The sequence below is a fragment of the Felis catus genome, chromosome A2 (genome assembly GCF_018350175.1).
Source record: "Felis catus isolate Fca126 chromosome A2, F.catus_Fca126_mat1.0, whole genome shotgun sequence".
NCBI lineage: Eukaryota > Metazoa > Chordata > Mammalia > Carnivora > Felidae > Felis > Felis catus.
The window spans coordinates 579,505-599,400 of NC_058369.1; the positions used below are offsets into that span (position 1 = coordinate 579,505).

The 19,896-nt window shown below is 63.1% G+C and overlaps 1 protein-coding gene across 6 annotated transcripts in view; it reads right to left on the reverse strand.

Annotated features, from left to right (window-relative positions):
* SBNO2 (strawberry notch homolog 2) overlaps positions 1-19,896 on the reverse strand; it is a 51,215-nt gene that overhangs the window by 22,204 nt on the left and 9,115 nt on the right. For 5 of the 6 annotated variants that reach the window (XM_045042623.1, XM_045042628.1, XM_045042616.1 and 2 more), the window contains exons 2-4: positions 14,064-14,255; positions 9,474-9,547; positions 8,760-8,871 (exon numbers count right to left, since the gene is read on the reverse strand). In XM_045042623.1, coding sequence (XP_044898558.1) covers positions 8,760-8,871; positions 9,474-9,547; positions 14,064-14,183 — 306 coding nt within the window. In that variant the 5' untranslated portion in view covers positions 14,184-14,255. Of the gene's footprint in view, positions 1-8,759; positions 8,872-9,473; positions 9,548-14,063; positions 14,256-16,363; positions 16,486-19,896 lie in introns of those variants that run through there. The other variant, XM_045042627.1, reaches the window with a different exon arrangement.

Here is a 19,896-nt window from a genome sequence, read left to right on the forward strand (position 1 = left end):
TCTCCCCCTCTCTCTGCCCCTCCCCCACTGGGGTGTGCATGCGTGTGTGTGTGCACGCGCGCGTGCTCTCTCGCTCTCAGAAATAAATGAGCTTAAAAATTTTTTTAAAAGAAAAGAAAACCCACCTGGTAGGGTGTTTGTGCCACATAGCCGTCACTTGGCTGAGAGGAGCAAGCTGGTGAGGCGAGCCTCGCAGCATAGGCTGGGGGGGCATGGACACACGAGGGGCTCTCGCTGGGGAGAGACCCCGGGCCGCGGGCCTGGTCAGGGACAATGAGGGACCGCGGGGTCCAATGCTGCAGACGCAACAAGGCCACCGTGGCTGCCCCTGTCCCACCCGCACCTCACGGCCGGCAGACGCCCGAACCCCAACAACGGGAGGGGAGGGCCGGGCCTGGCTGGGGCCACCGCGTGTGCAGGGGAAGCGCAAACGGCGACCAGCCGGCAGAGAGACACTCGACACCGTCCGGCAACGAGCAAACGCAAACCAAAACCCGTGAGACACCACCTCCCGGCCGGCCGCCGGGACCGCGACACTCAGCCGGCTAGGCTAAGCGTCAGCGGAAGTGGAGGAACCGGAACCCCCGGCTGGCGGTGGGGACGAGAAGCAGGGCGGTCTGTCTGGAAGACAGGCCCGCGGTCAGTTCCTCGTCAGGTCAACCCCAGGGTCACCACACGACCCCGCGACCCCACTGCCGGGTCCACACCCGAGAGACACGAACACTCACGTCCACGCAACCCCCACCCGCACGCCCACACATGACCACGTTCCCCGCACACGCGCACAGATGACTGGGTCCACCGCGCACGCCCCTCGGCCGCCAGCAGGGGCGAGGCACACCCCCCACCCCCCCACCCCCCCCACCCCCGGGGACGGACCCTGAACACGCAACGCTCAGGGAGCCAACCAGACACGAGAGGCCCCGTGGGGTGTGAGTCCGAGTGTGTGAAACGTCCAGGACGGGCTCATCCACGATGGGAAGGGGGCTCATGGGGGCCGGGGATGGGGAGGTGATGGCTGATGGAGACAGGGTTGCTTTTAGATGAGGAATGTTCTGGAATTAGAGGTGGTGGTTGCACAATTCTGTGAATTTACTTAAAAGAGTGGCTTTTACTATTTTTTTATAACAGTTTTTATTCTTTTTTTTTTTTTTTTTTTTTTTTTTTTAAGTAGGCTCTACACCCAGTATGGGGCTTGAACTCACCACACTGAGATCAAGAGTCATGCACTCTACCAGTGGAGCCAGCCAGGCGCCCCAAAAGCATGGATTTTAAGGCATATGAGTTCTCAGTTTTATTTTCGTTTATTGATTTTTTAAAGTTCGTTTGTTTATTTATTTAGAGAGACACAGAGACAGTGTGAGCAGGGGAGGGACAGAGAGAGGGAGAGAATCCCAAGCAGGCTCCCATGTCAGCACAGAGCCTGATGCCGGGCTTCAGCTGACAAACCATGAGATCACGACCTGAGCCGAAACCAAGAGTTGCATGCTTAACCAACTGAGCCACCCAGGCGCCCCGACTCAGTTTTAAATGTGTATTTTTGAGAGACACGCATGGGGCAGAGAAGGGGACAGAAGATCCCAAGCAGGCTCCGTGCTGACAGCCCAACGCGGGGCTCGAACCTACAAACCGTGAGATCATGACCTGAGCCGAAGTCGGACCCTCAACCGACTGAGCCCCCCAGGCGCCCCAGTTCTGACTCCGTTTAAAAATAATCACTGGGAACTGAAATAAAAGATGAACGCAGTGCCTGGGCCAGGCTCTCATTATTAGATTTAGCATAAAGTCCATCAAGCTTCCAGCACAGTTACTGACCTTTGAGTATCTGTCCCCCAAATCTCGGCACCAGACTGATGGGCAAGGGTGGCCCTGAGGAGACAGGGAAACCGGGTGGGGGTTCCCACACCAAGAAGTCAGCACCCTCAGGGCTGTCCTGTGCGCCCCCCCCCCCCAGCCCCCGGTGGCCGCAGGCTGTGTGGGTCTGCTACGAGTCTGGACAGGGGTGGAGGGGCCGAGTGGGGGTCTCGGCAGAGGCCCCGGCACCGGTGTGAGTGGGGTCGTGACCAGGGATGTGACTGGTTCCGTCCCCGTCTGGCTGCATCTGGGCCACAGTGCTGTCTGGTGGGACCCTCTCTCTGGCCCCAGACTGACCCTCTGCCCTGTGGCCAGGCCACGTACAGAGGGGCGGGCGAGGCCCAGCTGCCCCGGTATTCCCAAGACCCTCCGGGTCTGTTTTGGGCTCTCCCCTCCCCACTAGGCCCCCACAGCAAGCCTGTGCCCAGGTGGCCTGCATGTCCTGACTTACGGCAGAGGGTGTGGTGGGCATTGCAGGCTCCCCTCAGGCACACTGCATTGCTGGAATGTTCCTGTTGAGGGGTGAATTGTGTCCCCCCCAGTGACATGTCCAAGTCTTGACCCCCTAATGCCTGTGAAGGGGACCTTATTTGGGTATAGAATCTTTGCAAATACAATCAGTTAAGATAAGGTCGTACAGGAGTCAGGTGGGCCCAACCCGGTGACTGGTGTCCTTGTAGGAGGGAAATCCGGACACAGGTGCGTGGGGAGGCAACCACAGGCCACGGGGGCAGGTGCCGCTGCAGGTGGCACAGGCCAAGGGACATCTGGAGCCCCCGGGACCCTCCCTCTGATCTCGGACTTGTGGCCCCAGAACTGGCGCCAGGTCTCCCTGCTTGTGGTGCTCTCTGGGGGCCACCCCCGCCCCCACGGCCCCTGAGACACTGCTGCCCTAGCCCACTGTCGTGGGCACAGCAGCCTCAGCCCGAAAACTGACCCCGACCACCCTGTTGCCATCAGGAGAGGCTGGAGCTCTGCTCCCTGTGGCCAGACCCTGACCAAGGGCTTTTCTGCAGGCCTCACAGCCCCTCCCTCCCGTCCTCATCCCTGTCCCCCGTTCCGGGTGTCCCAGTTTCTGTGCAGAGACCGTCTGGAGACACCTGTGCTCCCTGTCGCCACCTGTCTGCGGCCCTTAGTACAGACCACAGAGCGGGGCTTCCTTGGCCATGGCCCTCGGCTGGACCGCGGAGCTGGGGGCGGGGGTGGGGGTGGGTTCTCGCAGCGGCTCAGTGTGAACCAACGGGCTTCCTTTGAGAGGAAACCTCCCGCTCGCTCGGTTTGCGATGCCGGTAACTCCTGGGAGCCTGCTGGCGGGGCGTGCCGGGCCTCTGATCCCTGCTGAAATCCATTTGCAGAGCCTCCGTGCCGCCCGCCCCTCACTGGAGAGCTGCTGAGAGTTCGCAAAGCACTTTTCTGAGCCGTGACCTCATCCTGGCTTCCCAGAAGCCCCAGGCCGGCAGACGGCAAGTGTCCTCACTGAGTGGATGCGGGACCCACCCGAGACGCCTGGACTCTCAGGGTGCACGCCCGCTCCAATGACAGAGTGAGGGGGGCTCAGTGTGTACAGAAGTGCCCTCCCCCAGAGTCCAGCTGAGACGTTAGGGGTCCAGGTGACCTTGGGAGGAGGGGTCGGGGCAGCCCCCTCTCCCAGGGAACGCGTCTGCGGGGGGGGGGGGGGAAGCAGTGAAGATGAGCACTGGGGGTGTAGCAGGGAGGGTCGGGTGGTCACGCCCACAACCAGGACCCCAGATACCAGGGTGGGGAGAACGCGGGGGAGGGCCTGAGGGGCGGGGCAGCGAGGGCTGCAGGCACGAGGCCTTGGGAGGGCCGCGCTGCGACATTGAGTCCTTCACCCGCCGCCACGACTTCAACATTTCCCCAAGTACCTCCCCCCAATCAGATTCGGGTCCACAAAGAAGCCGGTTCCCGATGTTCACAGCAGCACAATTCACAGTCACCCAAATCCGCGCTGTGGGAACAACCCAGATGCCCAACGAGGGATAAACGGACACACACAACACATGCACCACGGACGCGCACGTCTGCCGAGGACCGTGTCCACCGCGCACGCGCACGTCCCTCGGCCGCGAGCAGCAGCGAGGCTCCCGCCCCCGCCGCCTCGCGGACGGACCCGAACACGCGACGCTCAGGGAGGGAACCCGACTCGAGAGGCCACACGGGGTGTGAGTCCGCGTGTGTGAAACGTCCAGAACAGGCTCATCCACTGCCGGGAAGGGGGTTTCCTTTTGGGGTGATGGAACATTCTGGAATTACATGGAGGTGGTAGTTGCATAACCCGGTGAATTTGCTAAGTCGGTGAATTGTGTGATATGCAAATCATATCTCACCTAAATGTAAAGAACGAGTGAAAAGCCACACACTCACCCAACACACAGTGCTCCCGGGCGGTGGGAGACCCCACGTGGGGCCCCTCGACTATCCAGGTCGCTAACAGACGTGGGAGCCTCAGTGGCTCCGTGCCACGCACAGTGAGAAGGGGCCCTTCCCTGGGGAAGCAGGTGGCATGAAGGCTGAGGCAGGGACTTCAGGGAGTGAGCCTGGGCCATTCCTAGTGGCTACAAGGGAGGACACAGAGGGACAGATGCTCCGACAGCCAACGCAGAAGCAGCGGATAGCACCTGACCGTAGCCTGTGTTGTCACCAACATGACTGAGTGAGGGAAGGCACAGCTCTCCCTACGGAAGACCTCCGGCTGATCGACAGGGCGGAGCGAGGACAGAAACGTCTGCCAGCCAGAGCCCGTGGCGGCGGTCACTGCAGGCAACGTCTACCGGTGCCTGGGGAAATCCACCCCCCTCCCCACCACAAGGGACCAGGGTCCCTGACGCACCCTCGCAGGGGGAGAGGGGAAAATGGCAGCGACCTGACAGTGGATGGGGGACAGGGAGGCGCGGGGCGGTCCCCAACCGGGGCTGGAGGGCAGGACCGTCAGCGGTAAGGCACACCAACGCCAGCAGGCTTGGAAGTGACGCCCCAGGAGGGCGCAGCGCCCCGTCTGCGGGACTCCTGTCAACAACACAGAACCCCTCCTTAGCGTGAGGGCCCCAGGCCAGCCCAGGCAGGGGCCCTCGGCGGTGACTGACCAGCTCTCTACAGAGGCCTCGGGGCCCCGGCCCCGGCCCTCTGGTCAGTCACTGGTGCTGTGCGGGGGCTACTCTCTGCGCCGTGATAATGGACCGTGGTTCCAGAAGACAACAACGTGCCAGGACACTGGGCAAACGAGTGACCGTGTTCGAGAAGAGTTGGTACTGTTTTTGCAACCTCCCTATAACCTAAAGTGCTTTGAAAGTCATCTTGTCACGAAAACCTTAACGAACAAACAGAAAAAGAGAGTATCAGACCTTGAATTTGTAGATAACCCCTGGGTGCATGGGCCTTCCGAACTGGAACCTGGGCCCCTGGGCTCTGGGCCTCTGCAGGGGGCCCGTGGTTTGAACGCCAGGCCCACCCCGCAGGACAGAGCCACCTCAGAGTGGGGGTTAGCCTTGACCTGCTGCATTCCTGACAGCAGGGTCCCACAGGATGTGGGCCCCACCTGGGTGTCTGTAAAACAGGAACCCTGGCATGCCTGATGGACTCAGCCAGTAGAGCATGCAACTCTTGATCTTGGGGTCACGAGTTCAAGCCCCATTTCGGACAGTTTACTTAAAAATAAAATTAAAATTAACAACAACAACAAAAATAAAACAAGGACCCCACATCAAGGCGAGACCAACCTGCCACCAATGGTCCTGGGTCTGGGTCGGCTCATGTACAGAACCAGGGGAGGTCCCTGGTTCCTGGTACAGAACCCGGTACCCCTAACGTCCAATGATTCAGCCCTAGTCACAACAGGAGGAACAAAGGCCCTCAGACAGCAAAGCTGGAGCCAAGACCAACCACAGGACCGGGAACCAACGCCATAAGCAGTCCCCGGGGAGATGGGCGCGGGATGCCGACCCCAAGGAACTGCTCCGTGCCCCAGAAGGACACTGGGAGAGAAGCTTTCTCTCTGCAGGCAACAAGAGTCACACAGCTCCTCTCCTTTCTCTTTTTGCTTTGGCTGCTAGGAAACTCAGAGCTCAGGTTTAGTTAGGAGGAGGTACGTTAAGGCCTGCAGGCCTACGTTCACTCCCTGCCCCAGCCCAGCTCTGGCTTTTCTATTCCAATTTCTTCTGACTTCTACAACAGTGGGGACATTTCGAGAGTGTGCCGGGGCCACGTGAGGGCTTCACGTGGTCCATCAGATTCCTCTTGCCACTGTAATGAACTACCACAAACCTCACGGCTTAAAATAGCACACGCTTATTACCTTATGGTTCTGGAAATCAGAAGTCCAAAATGGAGAGCTATGTTCCTCCCGGGACCCCAGGGACAGCCCTCTCCCCCCTTTCCTGGCTTCCAGAGGGGGCGCATCCTGGGCCCACAGCCCCTCCTCATCCTCACGGCCAGCAGCGCGGGGTCTGCCTGTCTCTCTGCCTCTGACCCTCTGCCTCCCCCTCGAGAGGGCCTTGTGAGGCCGCCGGGCCCCCCGGAGCACCCAGGGCTACCCCCGCCTCGGGGGCCTTGACGAGGTCCCCTCTGCTGCGTGAGGGGACAGGTCCCCGGTCCCACGATCAGGACGGGGACGTCTTTGAGGCTGTCCCTTTGCCTGTCACCATGGTGATGTTATTTGGTCAGTTAGGAACGGAGGGTGTCTGCGGTGGGTCCACTGGCTGAGGCGCAGCTGTGAAGGGCCTCGAATGCCAAGCTCGGTCTGGCCCCCTTCCTGTCCTCGCCCACAGGCCCAGGGGTCACGAGGGAGGTGATAGAGACCAACAGGGCCTCAAGACCCTTCACCGCATCTGAACTTTGGTCTCACATCTGTCAATCCCACACTTGGCACAGGGTGAGATTTTGTTTGAAGAAGCGGCTTTAGAAAAAGATCTGGGTTCAAGGTGCCCCCGGCAGGGTAGGCTCCCGCCACGTTCAGCGGATGCTCAGTAAGTATCCGCGGGATGGGTGCAGCTGAGCTCCCTGCACGTGATGAGAAACGGGCGCGGTGGCCCCAGGGGGGTCTTGGTGGAAGAAAGCGTGTCTGCTCCGGGCAGAGCCAGGAGCAGCTGTGCAAGCTGAGGGCATGAGACACAGTCGGGGGAGTGGGGCCGGGGGGGGCGGGGGGGGGGGGGGCTACTGGGGCGGGGCCTGCGTGCACCCGAGCCTCAGCTTCCCCGTCCGTGTGGCAGGTGACGCCCCAGCGTGGGCATCAGCATCACGGGACACCACGTCTGGATGTGGAGCTGTGTCGGGGACACGTGTGGAGGAACTTCATCGGGGCTCAGAGCCAGGCAGGGCCGCCAGCCCCGAGGCACGGCAGGCCAGAGAGGGTCTCGGGCCGCGGACGGACCAGCTGCGTCCGGGCTGGGCGACGGCGGCCACCAAACAGAGGGGCCGGGGCATCCCTTGCGGGACGGGGCCCCGTCCACAGGGCCCTCCCACCCCCCTCCCACTGACTCCTCACCCTGGGAGGTCTGGGGGCCAGACGAGGCCGGCGTGCGCCCCCAAGGGCCAGGGGGGCCCCTGTGCTCCCATCTCCTCCAGGCCTGGCCAGGGGTTTCCTGGGCGGCCACAAAGCGTCCCAGATGGAGAGGGAGGACTTAAACGACACACCGGTGTGCCCCGATGGCCCCGCGGGGGAGACACCCCAGGTCAAGGTGTCACGGGCCGCGATCCCCGGGAGGCTCCAGGGGAGGCCCCTCCTGCCTCGCCCAGCTCCTGGCCACGTGGCTCACTGTGCCTCGGGGTCACGTGCTTCCTCTGTGTCTGTGTCTCTCCTCCTTTAGGGTTAGGGCCATCGTGATCTGGGATCACCTCATCTCCATCTTCAGCGAAATGACACCCACAAAGACCCTGTTTCCAAAAACGGTCTCATTCCGAGGCTCTGGGTGGACCCGGATTTGGGGGACACTGGTCCAGGCTCCAGATCCCTGCCCGGCCAGGCCGCGTGGACAACGGCCAGCCTCCTGAACTGCGCTTGTCTGGCTGTAGCGGGTTTGAGCTGACAGGTCCGAGCCACAGCCTCCCAGACTGCCACCCCCACAGGCCCCCACTTCACAGGGAAAACAGGCTCAGGGCAGCTGAGCCTCTGGGGCCCTCCAAGCTGGCCGGTTCCCAAACTGCGTGCCTCAGCGAAACCACTGGGGCCATGGATTCCAAACTTCCCAGGGAGACCACGCTGCCCGGCTGCTGCCAGCCCCAGCTTCCGATCGCACTGGGCTCCTTCCCACGAATCCTCTTGCGGCGCCCGGTGTCCGGGCCGCCACGAGGAGTCGCGTGCCATTAGAGACGCCTGCCGGGGAGGGTCCCCCCGATTCTCCAAAAAAAGAGATCACACGCATCTCTTCCTTCGGTTTGGGCGGGTGACGCTCTCCAAATAGCTGCCGTTTGGGGACATAAATGCCAACAACGGGGTTTGTGCCGGACAGAACGTCGTTCTGGCCGGGGGCGCGGGGAACACGGCGGACCCTTGCCGAGACGCTAAGTAAGGCACCCAGACGGAGCAGGCGCGGGGGCCTCTGCCCAGGAGAGGAAGGCGCTAAGGTCTGGGAAAAGCGCATCAGATGCTCCACGGTACCGCCCCACAACCCACGGCGGGGGCGTGAGCAGCACGTGGACAGGTGTGGCCCCTAGCCCAGCTCTCTCGCTGCCCGGAAGCCGCCCGGACAGGCCCACGCGGGCGTGGCTGTGTGTTGGGAGCCCTCAGGCCAGGCCTGCAGTAGAGGGGAGCACTGGTTATTCCCAAGTACAAGCCGTGGCTCCCTGTGGCCCTGAACCCAGCCCAGGGCCCGGCCAAGGCCACCAGTGCGTGGCACGGGCCTCCGGGAGCACGTGGGGATCGAAGGGTGACTCTGGCTCCAGGTCCCTACCTGAGGAAAGTCGCCTGTCTTTGGCAGGAAGCTGGGGGTGGCGGCGGAAGGTCCGCAGCTGGTGTCCGCGCAGGGCTGGCTGACGATGAAGGAGGTGGAGTTCATGAACTGGCTGCAGGCAGACAGGGAAGGTCAGCCCTCGGGAGCCTAAGGGAGGGCTCTGGCATCCGAGACACTCAGCTCAGAGCAGAGGCCCCCGTGCCTCCGTCCCGGAACACAGTGCCCCGGAGAGACCTCAAGCCTCTGGCTCCGTGCTCTGGGTCCTTTCCACAGGCCATTCCTTGGCCTGGTTGTGGGCCGGCTCCCCCGGCAAACTCCTACTGACTCTTCAAAACCCAGGTCTCCATCGCCCTCTGCAGGCAAGTGCCCTCCCCGCTCCTTTGCCCCCAAAGTTCTCCCCCGCTGCCCAGGGCCACCCCCTGCCCAGAGGGTACCCACAGAGCCCTCCCAGGACTCTTCATCCCTACCACCTTTGCCCTTTTTCCTGGCGGGCTCTTTCTAAGACAAGGCACGGCCGGTCAGTCTCGGCTGCCTCCGTGTGGCCAGGGTGCAGCCCACGGCCCCCTCAGCAGGACACTGAAGCCCCTCACGTGCCACGAGCCCTAGTTTTGTTTAACCAGTGGCTGCAGAGCCACGCGAGGCCTCGAGGGCACTGTGGCCACCCAGCGGGACGTGGCGGGGCTTGCTCGGACCCTGGAGGCCAGAGGAACTTACTGGCTTTCGCTGGAGAAGGCTGGGTACGGCGTGGGCGAGAAGGAGCTCCACCACGGGTAGTGCAGCATGGTGTTCTGGAACAGACCAAGAGCGTCAGGAGGGGCTGCCCCGTGGAAGGGGCGGGGGGCTCCTCAGTGAGGAGGGGGTGAGGACTCTGCGACCCCGTCCAGGTAGAAACGTCACCCTGTGGGTCCCACCTGGGTCACCTAGGAGTCACTTAACCACCTAACAGCTCGGGACCTCAGTTTGCCCATCTGCATGGGAGAGCCCACCGAGGGGAACTCGTCCACACCCGTGAAGGGCTCGGGCCCGGGTCTGGTGTGCCGCTGCTGTAGGCCCCTCTGTGGGCAGGGCGGGGGTGGGTAGGTGTGACCCACCTCCGGACTGGAGTGCCTCCAGAACCCCTGAAGGGGCCTGGGCAGCCCATCCGAGGGTCTGACCGGGAGCCCCCATTTCACACAGGATCCAGGCGCGCTGGTGGGCCAGGGACTCTGCATGGAGGCCCCCCAGTTCTAGAAAGCGCAGGGTGGGACTGGGCGAGAAGCAAGGCCGCATGAGCTCCCCCCTCCAATCCAGCCCCGAGGGAGGCGCCCGTGTGGCAAAGAGGACTTCGTTAGAGGGCCTCCCACCAGCACCAAGGACCGGTCCCCACTCCAGCCCCCTCCCGGGAGGGGGGAGAAGGGACAAGAGCCTGGCCTTCTGAGAACTCCCTCTGGCCAAGGGTGTTCCTGGAAACCCCCAAGCCTGTCTGGCCCAAGAGCGCAGCACAGGTAGGGGTCCTGGGGAGCCTGCTTTGAGAAACACTGATGGGAGGCTGGAAGAGTGAGCCTGAGGTCAGCGGGGACTTGAGGGGCCCTGCACTGGGCGCTGACCGGACCGACTCAGGGTGGAGGGCTGTGGACACTCACGCCCCCCGCCTTCCGTACGAAAGAAGTGGCTCGTCCCACCTTGACACAAAGCCTGCCGAGCAGGGGTCCCTCCCCTAACCCACAATGTGGCCCACGTGGGACCATGTCGGGGAGGTCCCCGACCAGCGGTGGGGAGAGGCCTGCTGGCGGCCGTCACTGTCCCCTACTTGTCCTAGCTGGCTCTGCCAGACGGCGTGTCCAGAGACGGAAGCGCAGCGGCCTTCCCACTGGTCCACGCGGGTCCTGCTCCTCAGCGAGGCCGCCGGGAACCGATCCCCCAGCCACGGGACCCGTGAACGACAGCTGGCCCGGAACCAGCCCAGATGGCTGGGAGACCAGGCGCCCTTCTGTGTATGGCGCCTGTGTCCGGGAGGGAGGAGCCGGCCCTGACTTCCCATCACTGTGCGTTCCCCCCCAGCACCCCACCCCTGCAGAGCGGTCGGTGCCACACGTCCAGCCGCAGAGAGCCAGAACTTGGGAAGGAGAGACGCACGCTCCGCGAAGGGGCTGTGCCTGCTCTTCTGGGATCTGCCCGGGCTGTAAGATGGGAGCAGCTCCAGCACGAAGGCTGGAGGAATCATGGAGGAATCGCCGTGGAAGCCTCCGGAAGGCTCCCCCTCCAGGGCACTCCCGGAACGCGTCCACAGCAGAGACCACACTCAGCCGCTTCAATGAACTGGCATAACCCATCCCAGGCGCACACGTGGCCCCGTGGGCACACAGCAGGCAGGGCCGGCCTCAGGGCTTCAGGGGGCTCCCGGCGGTGGAGGGCCTTCATTTCCTCAACCTTCGCCACCGCACCCAGAACCCCAGGTCTTCTAGGACCTTGGGGCTTCAGCCAGGAAGCCGGAGGGTGGGAGGTCACTCCTGCCCCAGCTCAGGGGCACCACACAGCTGCCAATCAGAGCCCACCTCGGTCTTTCCCACTTGAGGCCAGAAGGGTGGCCACACCTTTAGAGGGCAGGCCCCTGGGTCATGATTGGTCCAGAGAGGAGCCCCTGAACCCAGCCAGCCAATCAGAGGTTTCCTTGGGATTTTCCACTTAAGGCCAGAGGTACGTCTTTGCCTTTAGAGGGCAGGCCCCTGGGACATGATCGGTCCAGAGATGGATGCCTGACCCCTACCAGCCCATTCGAGCCTGCCTGGGGATTTCAGGTGGAGACAGAGAGGCTGGCCTCTCCTGGGGAGAGGCAGGCCCTGGGACATTAATCCAAGGCTGCCCAGGCCGCCTGTAAGCTGACGTAAGAAGAGAACACTTTCACTAGGGCAGCAGATAAAACAAGGCTGCCACATAAAATACGGGGTGTCCAGTGAAATTGGCATTTCTGATAAACGACAAACAATTTTTAGTGTAAACGTTGCATAGAACACACACACTAAAATATCACTTGCGTTTATGTGAAACTTAAACGTTTCATTAAAGGTCTGTAGTTTCAGTTGCTAAATCTGGCCACCTCAATGACACTGGCAGTCCTGGGGTAGGTCTCCTTCTCCTGACGGTGGCCCAGCCCAGCCAGGACAGATAAAGGGGAGTGGCACAAAGTATCCTGACCACACCGACCACATACACGCTCAGCGTCAGCGGGAGCTGCACCCAGAGTGGCCCGGGTAAGGGACAGCCCCCACAGCTGGTAGCCCACCAGGGACAGGCTCAGTGTGCAGCCTGGGGAGGAGTGGCCCAGCCTCAGAAAGAGCCAGAGTCGGGCTCGGAGAGGCACATCCCTTGCAATGGGTCCCCACGGCAGCCCAGGCGTGCCCCGTCCTCCCCGTCGGCATATAGGCCACCATTGAGAGGGTGTGGCCCCAGCCCAGAATCTGTGACCCTACCCAGTGCTCCTTCCGACCCAGGAATTGATTCAGAAGGACACCCTCCTGCCCAATCCATGGGGACGGGGTGGGGGGGGGCACACAGTGCTATTTATAGCAGCAGAAAACTGGAATCACCCCAAAGGCCCAACAATAGGGAAATCATGAAGCAAGTTATGGGATGCCGACAAGAAGGAATCCTGCAGCGCTGTTAAGAATGACAAACGCACGCTCTGAGACTACAAAGCGGCGGGACATAGAGCCCACACACTGACTGCCAGGGGCCAGATGGCACGTGGGGAACAGGAAGGCATCGCCATGACGACGTGGGCAGAAGTTCAGAGGGGAGCTGGGGGACACGGAGGGTCAGGGGACATGTGGACACAGCTCCAACAGGAAAGGGAGAGAGGAGGCACACGGTGACGTCTGGGACCCTGGCCAGAGGCGCTGGACGTCAGCCGAGGCCTGGAAGTGTTACCTTCGGGGGTAACTCATTTCTGCCTTCCCCAGACTGATGGCTCACCGACACAACTTCTGTCCCGCGCCTCTTACGTGAGGGTACCACGTGGGCGCATCTGGACGGAGACTGAATTCTGCTTTCCCAGGTTCCTCCTGATGGTTCTGGGCATCGGGCCCTGAGCTAGCCTGACCCCAGCGGCCCACTTCCCGGCTCCTCTCAAACCCAGGCTCGATCCTTGCTCTCTCTTGCCACCCGGCCCTCCTCCCGGCCCCAAACCAGCAGGCCCGAGGGGCAGGCGGCAGCTGACGCTTTCCTGAAGGAGGGACCCCGTGGCAGCCCCAGCCACGTGCACCCCTTGCCACTGTGTCCCGACACCCTTCTCCCTCCCTTCCCGGCAGCTCAAGTCTCTCTACTCAGAAACACCGTTTGCTTTTCTACAGGAGAAAGAACCCTGGTTTCGCCCCAGAAACCGGGAGCGGGGGGGCTCCAGGCCTGACTTGGTGCACAATTCTGAACCCTTCTCTCCACGGGGCCCTTTGCAGTTGCTGGAACCTGTGGTGCTTTTACTTGAGATACTTCACTAGCTGTCAGGACCTGGGAGCAACTGAGACGCCCTCCAGCAGGTAAACCGGTCCATAAACACGCAGTGGCCCGGCCCAGACGAGGGAATATTACTCGGCACTAAAAACGGGCCATCGAGCCGCACAGAGACACGGAGGAGCCTCAGACGCACAGCACTCGGTGACAGAAGCCAGGCTGAGGAGGCGACACACGGGGTGGTTCCAAGTCCAGGATGTTCTGGACAAGGCAGGACCACGGAGGCACGGCTGCCGGGGTGGGGGAGGGTGAATGGGAGGAGCACAGGAGTTTCAGGGCCGTGGGTCTACTCCGGACGACACCGTGGTGGTGGGCAGGTGTCCGTGACATTCGTCCGAACCCACGGGGTGTGCCGCACCAGGAGTGACCTCGTGTCCGCTGTGGACCGTGGTTCGTCACGTTCGGTGCTGGCTCATCCGTTGTGATAACTCAGCAGGGTCACTAATGAAAAACGTTATCGATGGGGAAAGTGGGAGAGGTGGAAACTTTCTGTCCAATTTTTCTATAAACCCTAAACTGCTTAAGACACAAAGTCCATTAAATTGAAAATAGGAAACCTTGGTAAAAAAGTCCACGTCACAGAGGCCCCAGCCCCTGTCCTGCAGGGAAGGCGGCGGCAGCCCAGGCCTGAGCGTCTCCCTGAAGGCCCGTCACGGCCTTGGCAAACAGACCTGACGGCAGGCGGGCACCCCGAGGCGTCCCCCTGCCGGGCCGGGGACCGGGACGTCTGCTCGAGGCCCTGGAAAGGGAAGCTGCGGCCGCACCCGCCCGCGAGGGCAGCGTCCCCCCCGAGGCCGACTGCGGATGGCGGGGGCTCACCTGGACGCCGGACCCGCACAGCGGGGTCTGCAGCGGCGGCGGGCTGTACAGGATGCCGCCCGCCGGCGGGGGTTCGTGCTGAGGAAACTCGCCGTCCATGGCGGGCCCCACTGCCAGCATCGGGCGGCTCCACGACCCAGGCCGCCGAGGCGTCTATCTGGGCTTCTTGCTCCTGGGCGGCGGCATCATGACCTGGGGGGAGAGACGGCACATCCCGAGGTCAACCTCTGGAGTCCCTGCGAGGCTGGCGCCGAGGGGGTGGGATCAGCACAGCAGGCCCCTGATACGGGAGGGTGTGAGCCGAGGCTCCCCCAATGTCGCAGCGGTGACAGGCGCCCCTCTGGGTTCCTGGACTCTTCCCGGGGGCTGTGCTGGCGCAGGTAGGGGGCCCGGACCCCAGCTCAGCCTGAGCGTGCTAGCGTGCTCGAGCAACCCCTCGGCTGCCGGGACAGGAGCGCACGCGGCCCCCGTGCTCCAAGCGCACCAGGGGACCCTAGCTGCTGCCTGGCAGCCCCTCCTGGGGACGCTGCGCCTGGACCTCCGACCACAGGTCCCACCCAGGCATCAAGCGCCACCAAGTGGGGCTCCTGGCCACAGAGGGGGGGCCTGAGACAGAAAGAAGACCAGCCCCAGGGACAGATCTCCAGGACGGTGGCAGCCCTTCCAGTGAGGCTGGGCCACCCGACCGCTTTCCCTCCCTGCCCATCACGCGACCAGCTCAGGCCCTGGGGGGATGCTCCGGCCATCTGGGCCCCACAGCCAGTAGCGGAGACTCAGCTGATCCCGCGGGCCTGGCTCTGTGACCTGGCATGTCTGAGGCTGTGAGGCAAAGTCCAACTCAGCAAGCACCTCCAGGCTGGGGGCCAGTCCTGTCCCCTTGCAGCCAGAGCAGGTTTGCAGAAGGGGCTCTGGGGGAGTCAGGGCCAAGCTGAGCCAGGAAGTGGTAAGGACACACAGCATCCCCACTGAGAATGTTCCTGTTCTCGAATGCAGGCAGACCCAGCCGGGAACATGCCTGCCATAGGAGCCGACAACAGATACACAGGATTTCCCACACGATTTCCATCTGCCCCGTGGACTGTGGCCTAGGCTCCCCGGCCCTCCCCCCCCCCCCCCCCCCCCCCCCGCACCACTGCTCCTGGCTGAGCCCGGACCCTAGGCCGGCCCCTGTGCTCCTCAGTCAGGCAGTGGCTGAGGACATTAATCACCGAGGGGGGCAGGAAGGGGAGGCAGCTGCCACTCCCGGCCAAGCCCTGGATGAAGAAATCCTCGGGACTTCCAGTAATCACTGTCCGCACACGGGCAGCTTATGCAATCCCTCAGGGGGTGGGGAGGGGTTGCCTTCACCCCAAGCTCCTGGCCAGAGAAGGGGCCCGCGGGGCCAAGCTCCAGCCAGCTCCAAGCCTTGGTGCTGCCCTGCTCGCCTCCGCTGCTCTGGGCGAGCCACGGGCTCACACCTGCCGGGAAGACAGCACTTCCCCCTGCCTCGGTGGCCCTGGCCTGCTCCGGCCTGTGCCCTCCAGGCTCCTGGCTGGGGACCTGGTGGGACACAGACCTGGAAGCCGGGAGTGTGAAGTCCTGAGGTCTCGCTCCACAAACAAACACACAGCTACTCGGTGATTTGGGGTCTCAGCCCTTCCTTTTAAAGATTTCGGGCTCAGGCAGAGGTGGTCAAACCCAGCTCAGCCTTCTAACAACTGGATTATTATTTGACAACTCAGGGACACCTCAGCTCCTCTGAGCCCCGGTTTTGCTCAACAGGAGAACTGAGTTGTTTGGAGGTACATGGGCAAGGCTGGTCAGGCACTCAGCAGAGCCCAAGGCCCCAGCAATCCAGTGACCAGTTAGGTGACCGCTGGTTTCACTGAGGCCCCAGGAAATCTCCTGGATTTGGGGGATACCCCTCGAGGGGGCTCTGCCCCCAGCACCTGGGACAGAAGGCAGGCAGGAATGACCTTAATTCAACAGAGGAAACATATAGCTGACCACAGGCATTGGCCAGCATCCCCTCAGCCCTGGGGTTCGACCGCCCGCCCCTTCTCTGCAGCAGGTGCTTGAGATGTGTCCCCCACCCGAGGCCATCTGTTAAACCCTGTCCATACCCCACGTGTCCCGGAGTGAGGCTGAACCCCTCCCACAAACAGGTGCTTCCAGGCTCTGCAGCCACTGAGCCCTGGGCTGCCCCTTTAGAAAAGCACCATCCAGAGGCCACAGGCCAAGGAGCACGGTGGTGCTGTGGGCAGCTCCCCAGGAACCCGAGAAGAAACGGAAATACTTATCCACATAAAACCTATACACACACGTTCACAGCAGCGTGAGTCACGACGGTGTGAGGATGGCAGAACCCAATGTCCGTAAACCGGTGAGTGGATAAACACAATGTGCCCACCGCGCACGCGCACGCCCCTCAGGTGCATCTACCGCGCACGCGCACATCACTCAGCCCCGAGCGGGAGCGAGGCGCCCACCCCCGCCGCCCCGCGAACGGACCTGAACGCATGACGCTCAGGGAGGAAACCCGACACCAGACGCCACACGGGGTGAGTCCACGTGTAGGAAACGTCCAGAACAGGCCCATCCACGGACAGGAGCGGGGCTCGTGGCGCCGGGGGAGGAGTGGGGGTGATGGCTGGGGGCGGGGTTCTGGAATTAGGTGACGGGGATGTTCGTACATTGTATAGTGGAAAACACTGAATCGTCCGCGTTGAAAGACCCAGTTTTACACTACGAATTTCACACTGTGCCCACCACCACCCCGTGCCCCCAGAGGCCACCCTACAGTGCCCCCTTCCTCCAAACCCCCCGGGGGCCAGTGTTACCTGTCACCACTGCCGCACCTCCACAGCCTCGGGCTGCCTGTTCCCCCATCCCCCCAAAGCCCTGGGGCAGCCCCCAAACAGCCCTCCTTCTGTTCCCTCAGACTCCAGCTGTCCTGACCCCCCGATTTCTGGCCTCTGCTGACCTCCCCTACCTCCTGCCCTTTGAACCCTGCCCTAGGCCCCGGACCCCAGAGAACCAACGCGCTGCATGCCTGGGACTTTCCAGCTGCCCCAGGACCAGCCCCGTGGGTACCAGGTGGGGTCTTGGGGCACAAGGGGAGGTAACAAAGGCTGGCCCGCTGGGTCAGAGCTCAGCACCCATGTGGTGGGCCCGGCGTGTATTTTTAGAACATCCCGTGACAGGTGAAGCGTGGGTGCTCACAGAGGCCTACGCTTCACAATCGTGGTTTGTGTTCAGACAATTTCCTTTTGAGATCAGGTTTTCGAATGAGTCATTGTGAAAGAAAAAGATCAAGGAATCAGTGGGCCAGACAGGACAACGGGGCAGCGCAGCATGGAGGGAGGCCAAGGCCTGGAAGAGCCCGTCTTTCTCATACGCCCCGGCCGGCAGGCACCTGCGGGCACCCAGCCTCTCTGCCAACCCCCTCAGCCCTGTGGGCCTGCCCCCCCAGACGCTGTGAGCAGGCTGTCCCGACCCTGATGGCTGCCCAGACTGCCTGCCCGCTCCCACCTGTTACCTTGTCTGGACCCCGCCAGGCCAGGACGATGTCGTCCCCCGCCCTGGGAACTGTGTCTCTGGGCAGCAGGGACTGGCTGGCCTCCCACAGGGCACAAGACGGTGGCCTCTCTGGCCGTCCTTCCACCTGGCTCTGAGTGAAGGAAGATCCAGGGATACCAGCAGGGGTCAGGTGGGGGAGGTAGGGTGGGGGGACGGGGGCCCAACAGAGGCTGGCCGGGGCTCTGTGAGGCTCGGCTCTCAGGGCAGAGGCCCTGGTAAAATCCAGAGGCCTGACGAGACCCCAGCTTGGCCAACCAGGACTGTCTGGGGAGGGTCTCCCTGTGGACTCCACACCGAGCGACGGCTGGGGAGCCGCGGGTCAGGGCCGGCCTGGGGCTGTCCCGGTGGGGGTGCCCAGGAAGGGCCACGGGCAGGGGCATCCGGAGAAGTCCTCTGGTCCCAGACCGAGGGGCCCGGCCAAGATGGGCCGTGCAGGTGTCAGCAGGAGGCAGGCAGCCAGGCAGGGTTCCCCATGGAGGGGAGACCCCACGGCCTGTGCTGGGGGCCCCAGTCCAGAGCAGAGATCCTCCCTGGGCTCCAGGCATAGCTCAGCTCTCCCAGGCCCTCCGAGGGAGTGCACCCCCCAGATAGAGGCCTTCATGGGTGCGCTGGGCCCAAGGACGAAAAGGAAGGGGAGGGAGGGGCTGGGGTCCCCAGGGAAGACGTTGTGGGGGCTCCTGCCTCCCTCATCTGCTGAGGCCAGAGTGGCAGGCAAACAGCAAAGGGGGCGGGGGCCGGACAGGGCGCCAGCAATGGGGCAGGAGGGGTGCGGGCCACGGCCATTCCCTAAATTCACATCCACTGGGAACCTGTGAACGGGGCCTCGCCTGGAAATAGGGTTTTAGTTGATGCAATCAGCGAAGATGGGGCCATACTGGGGTAGAGTGGGCCCTGCTGCAAAGACTGGTACCTTATAAGAGGGAGATTCAAACACAGACGCAGAGGAGATGGCCATGTGACCTTGGGTCACAGCCCAGGCCCTGCCACACCTTGACCTCAGACCTCTGGGCTCCAGGACTGGAAGAGAATAAAGCTCCGTGGTTTAAGCGGCCCACTGTGTGGTCAGTTGGTAAGGCCACCCCAGGACACTCCGACCGGAGGGGAAAGCAAACCCCAGCTGGAGCCACCCCAACCCTCAGTCCGAGTCCTGTGACCCCGGGAGCACTGCCGACCAGGAGCTCTGGGCGAGGCTGGCGGCAAGCACGTGACCTCGGATTTCTAGAGTTCCCGGGAGGCATCCGGAACGCAACAGCCCTGAGATGCCGAAGACAGGGCAGGAGCCCTGGCGCCCGGTGCCCAGGTCAGGCAGGGCAGGAAGGGGGAGCCCCTGCATCTGAGACAAGGACAAGGTGGGCTGGCCCAGAATCCCCATTTGAGAGCACAGCTGTCCAGGGGTTCAATTTCCAGTTCTGTTCTCAACGGGCCCCCAGAGGCCCACCCAGACCCCATCCCCCAGAGGCCACGTCTCAACTGACGGGGCTCCCGCGAATCTCGGGTCCTGCCGTCCTGCGGGGACGTGAAGCCCGGCGCCCCTGCACACCTTCACCTGGGGGGCCGAGCTCTGGCTAGTACGGGCGGCGGCCACACTGGGCTGGACGGGGAGCCCGGACGCCCCGGCCCTGGCCTGCATGGTCAGCACGCGGCTCGGTGCGAGGCCGGAAGTGGACAGCAAGTGTGGGTGGCTCCGGCAGGAGGGACACCACAGGCCCGTGACCCCAACCTGACGCCCAGGAGCGACAGCAGCACACAGGGCCCCGCTCGCCACCTGGGGTCGGGGGGGGGGGGGGGGGGGCCAGGCAGGGCGACAGACCCGGCCCGGCGGAGCACTCGGCATGTGTCAGTGTTCTCTCGCTCGCCCGGGCAAGGGCCAGCCAGGAGGGGGAGAAACTGCATCCGGGGAAGCGGGACCAACCCCAGATGGACGGGACGATACCCTGTGAGGCACAGAGAGCCTGGGGCTGAGCTCTGGGGGAGCCTCGGGGTTGCCTGCGGCTCTCTGTCCGCCTCTCCGGGCAGCACCTCTGCCGGCCGTGTGCCCACAGACCCCAGCCCGTGGGTCCAGGGTAGCCTGGCCAAGTCAGCAGCAGCGCCTGTGACGGCCCACGAAGGTCAAGGTGGAAGGACAGCCCCGCGGCGGGGCGGGCGCTTTATAAAGCAGCCTGTGACAGACGCCGGGTTGACGGCAGCCCCGGGGAGGCCAGGGAGGATGCTCTGCCAGCCCCACAGGCACAGCTTTGGGGGCACACAGCCCTGTGCAACCCATCCAAGGGCCCAG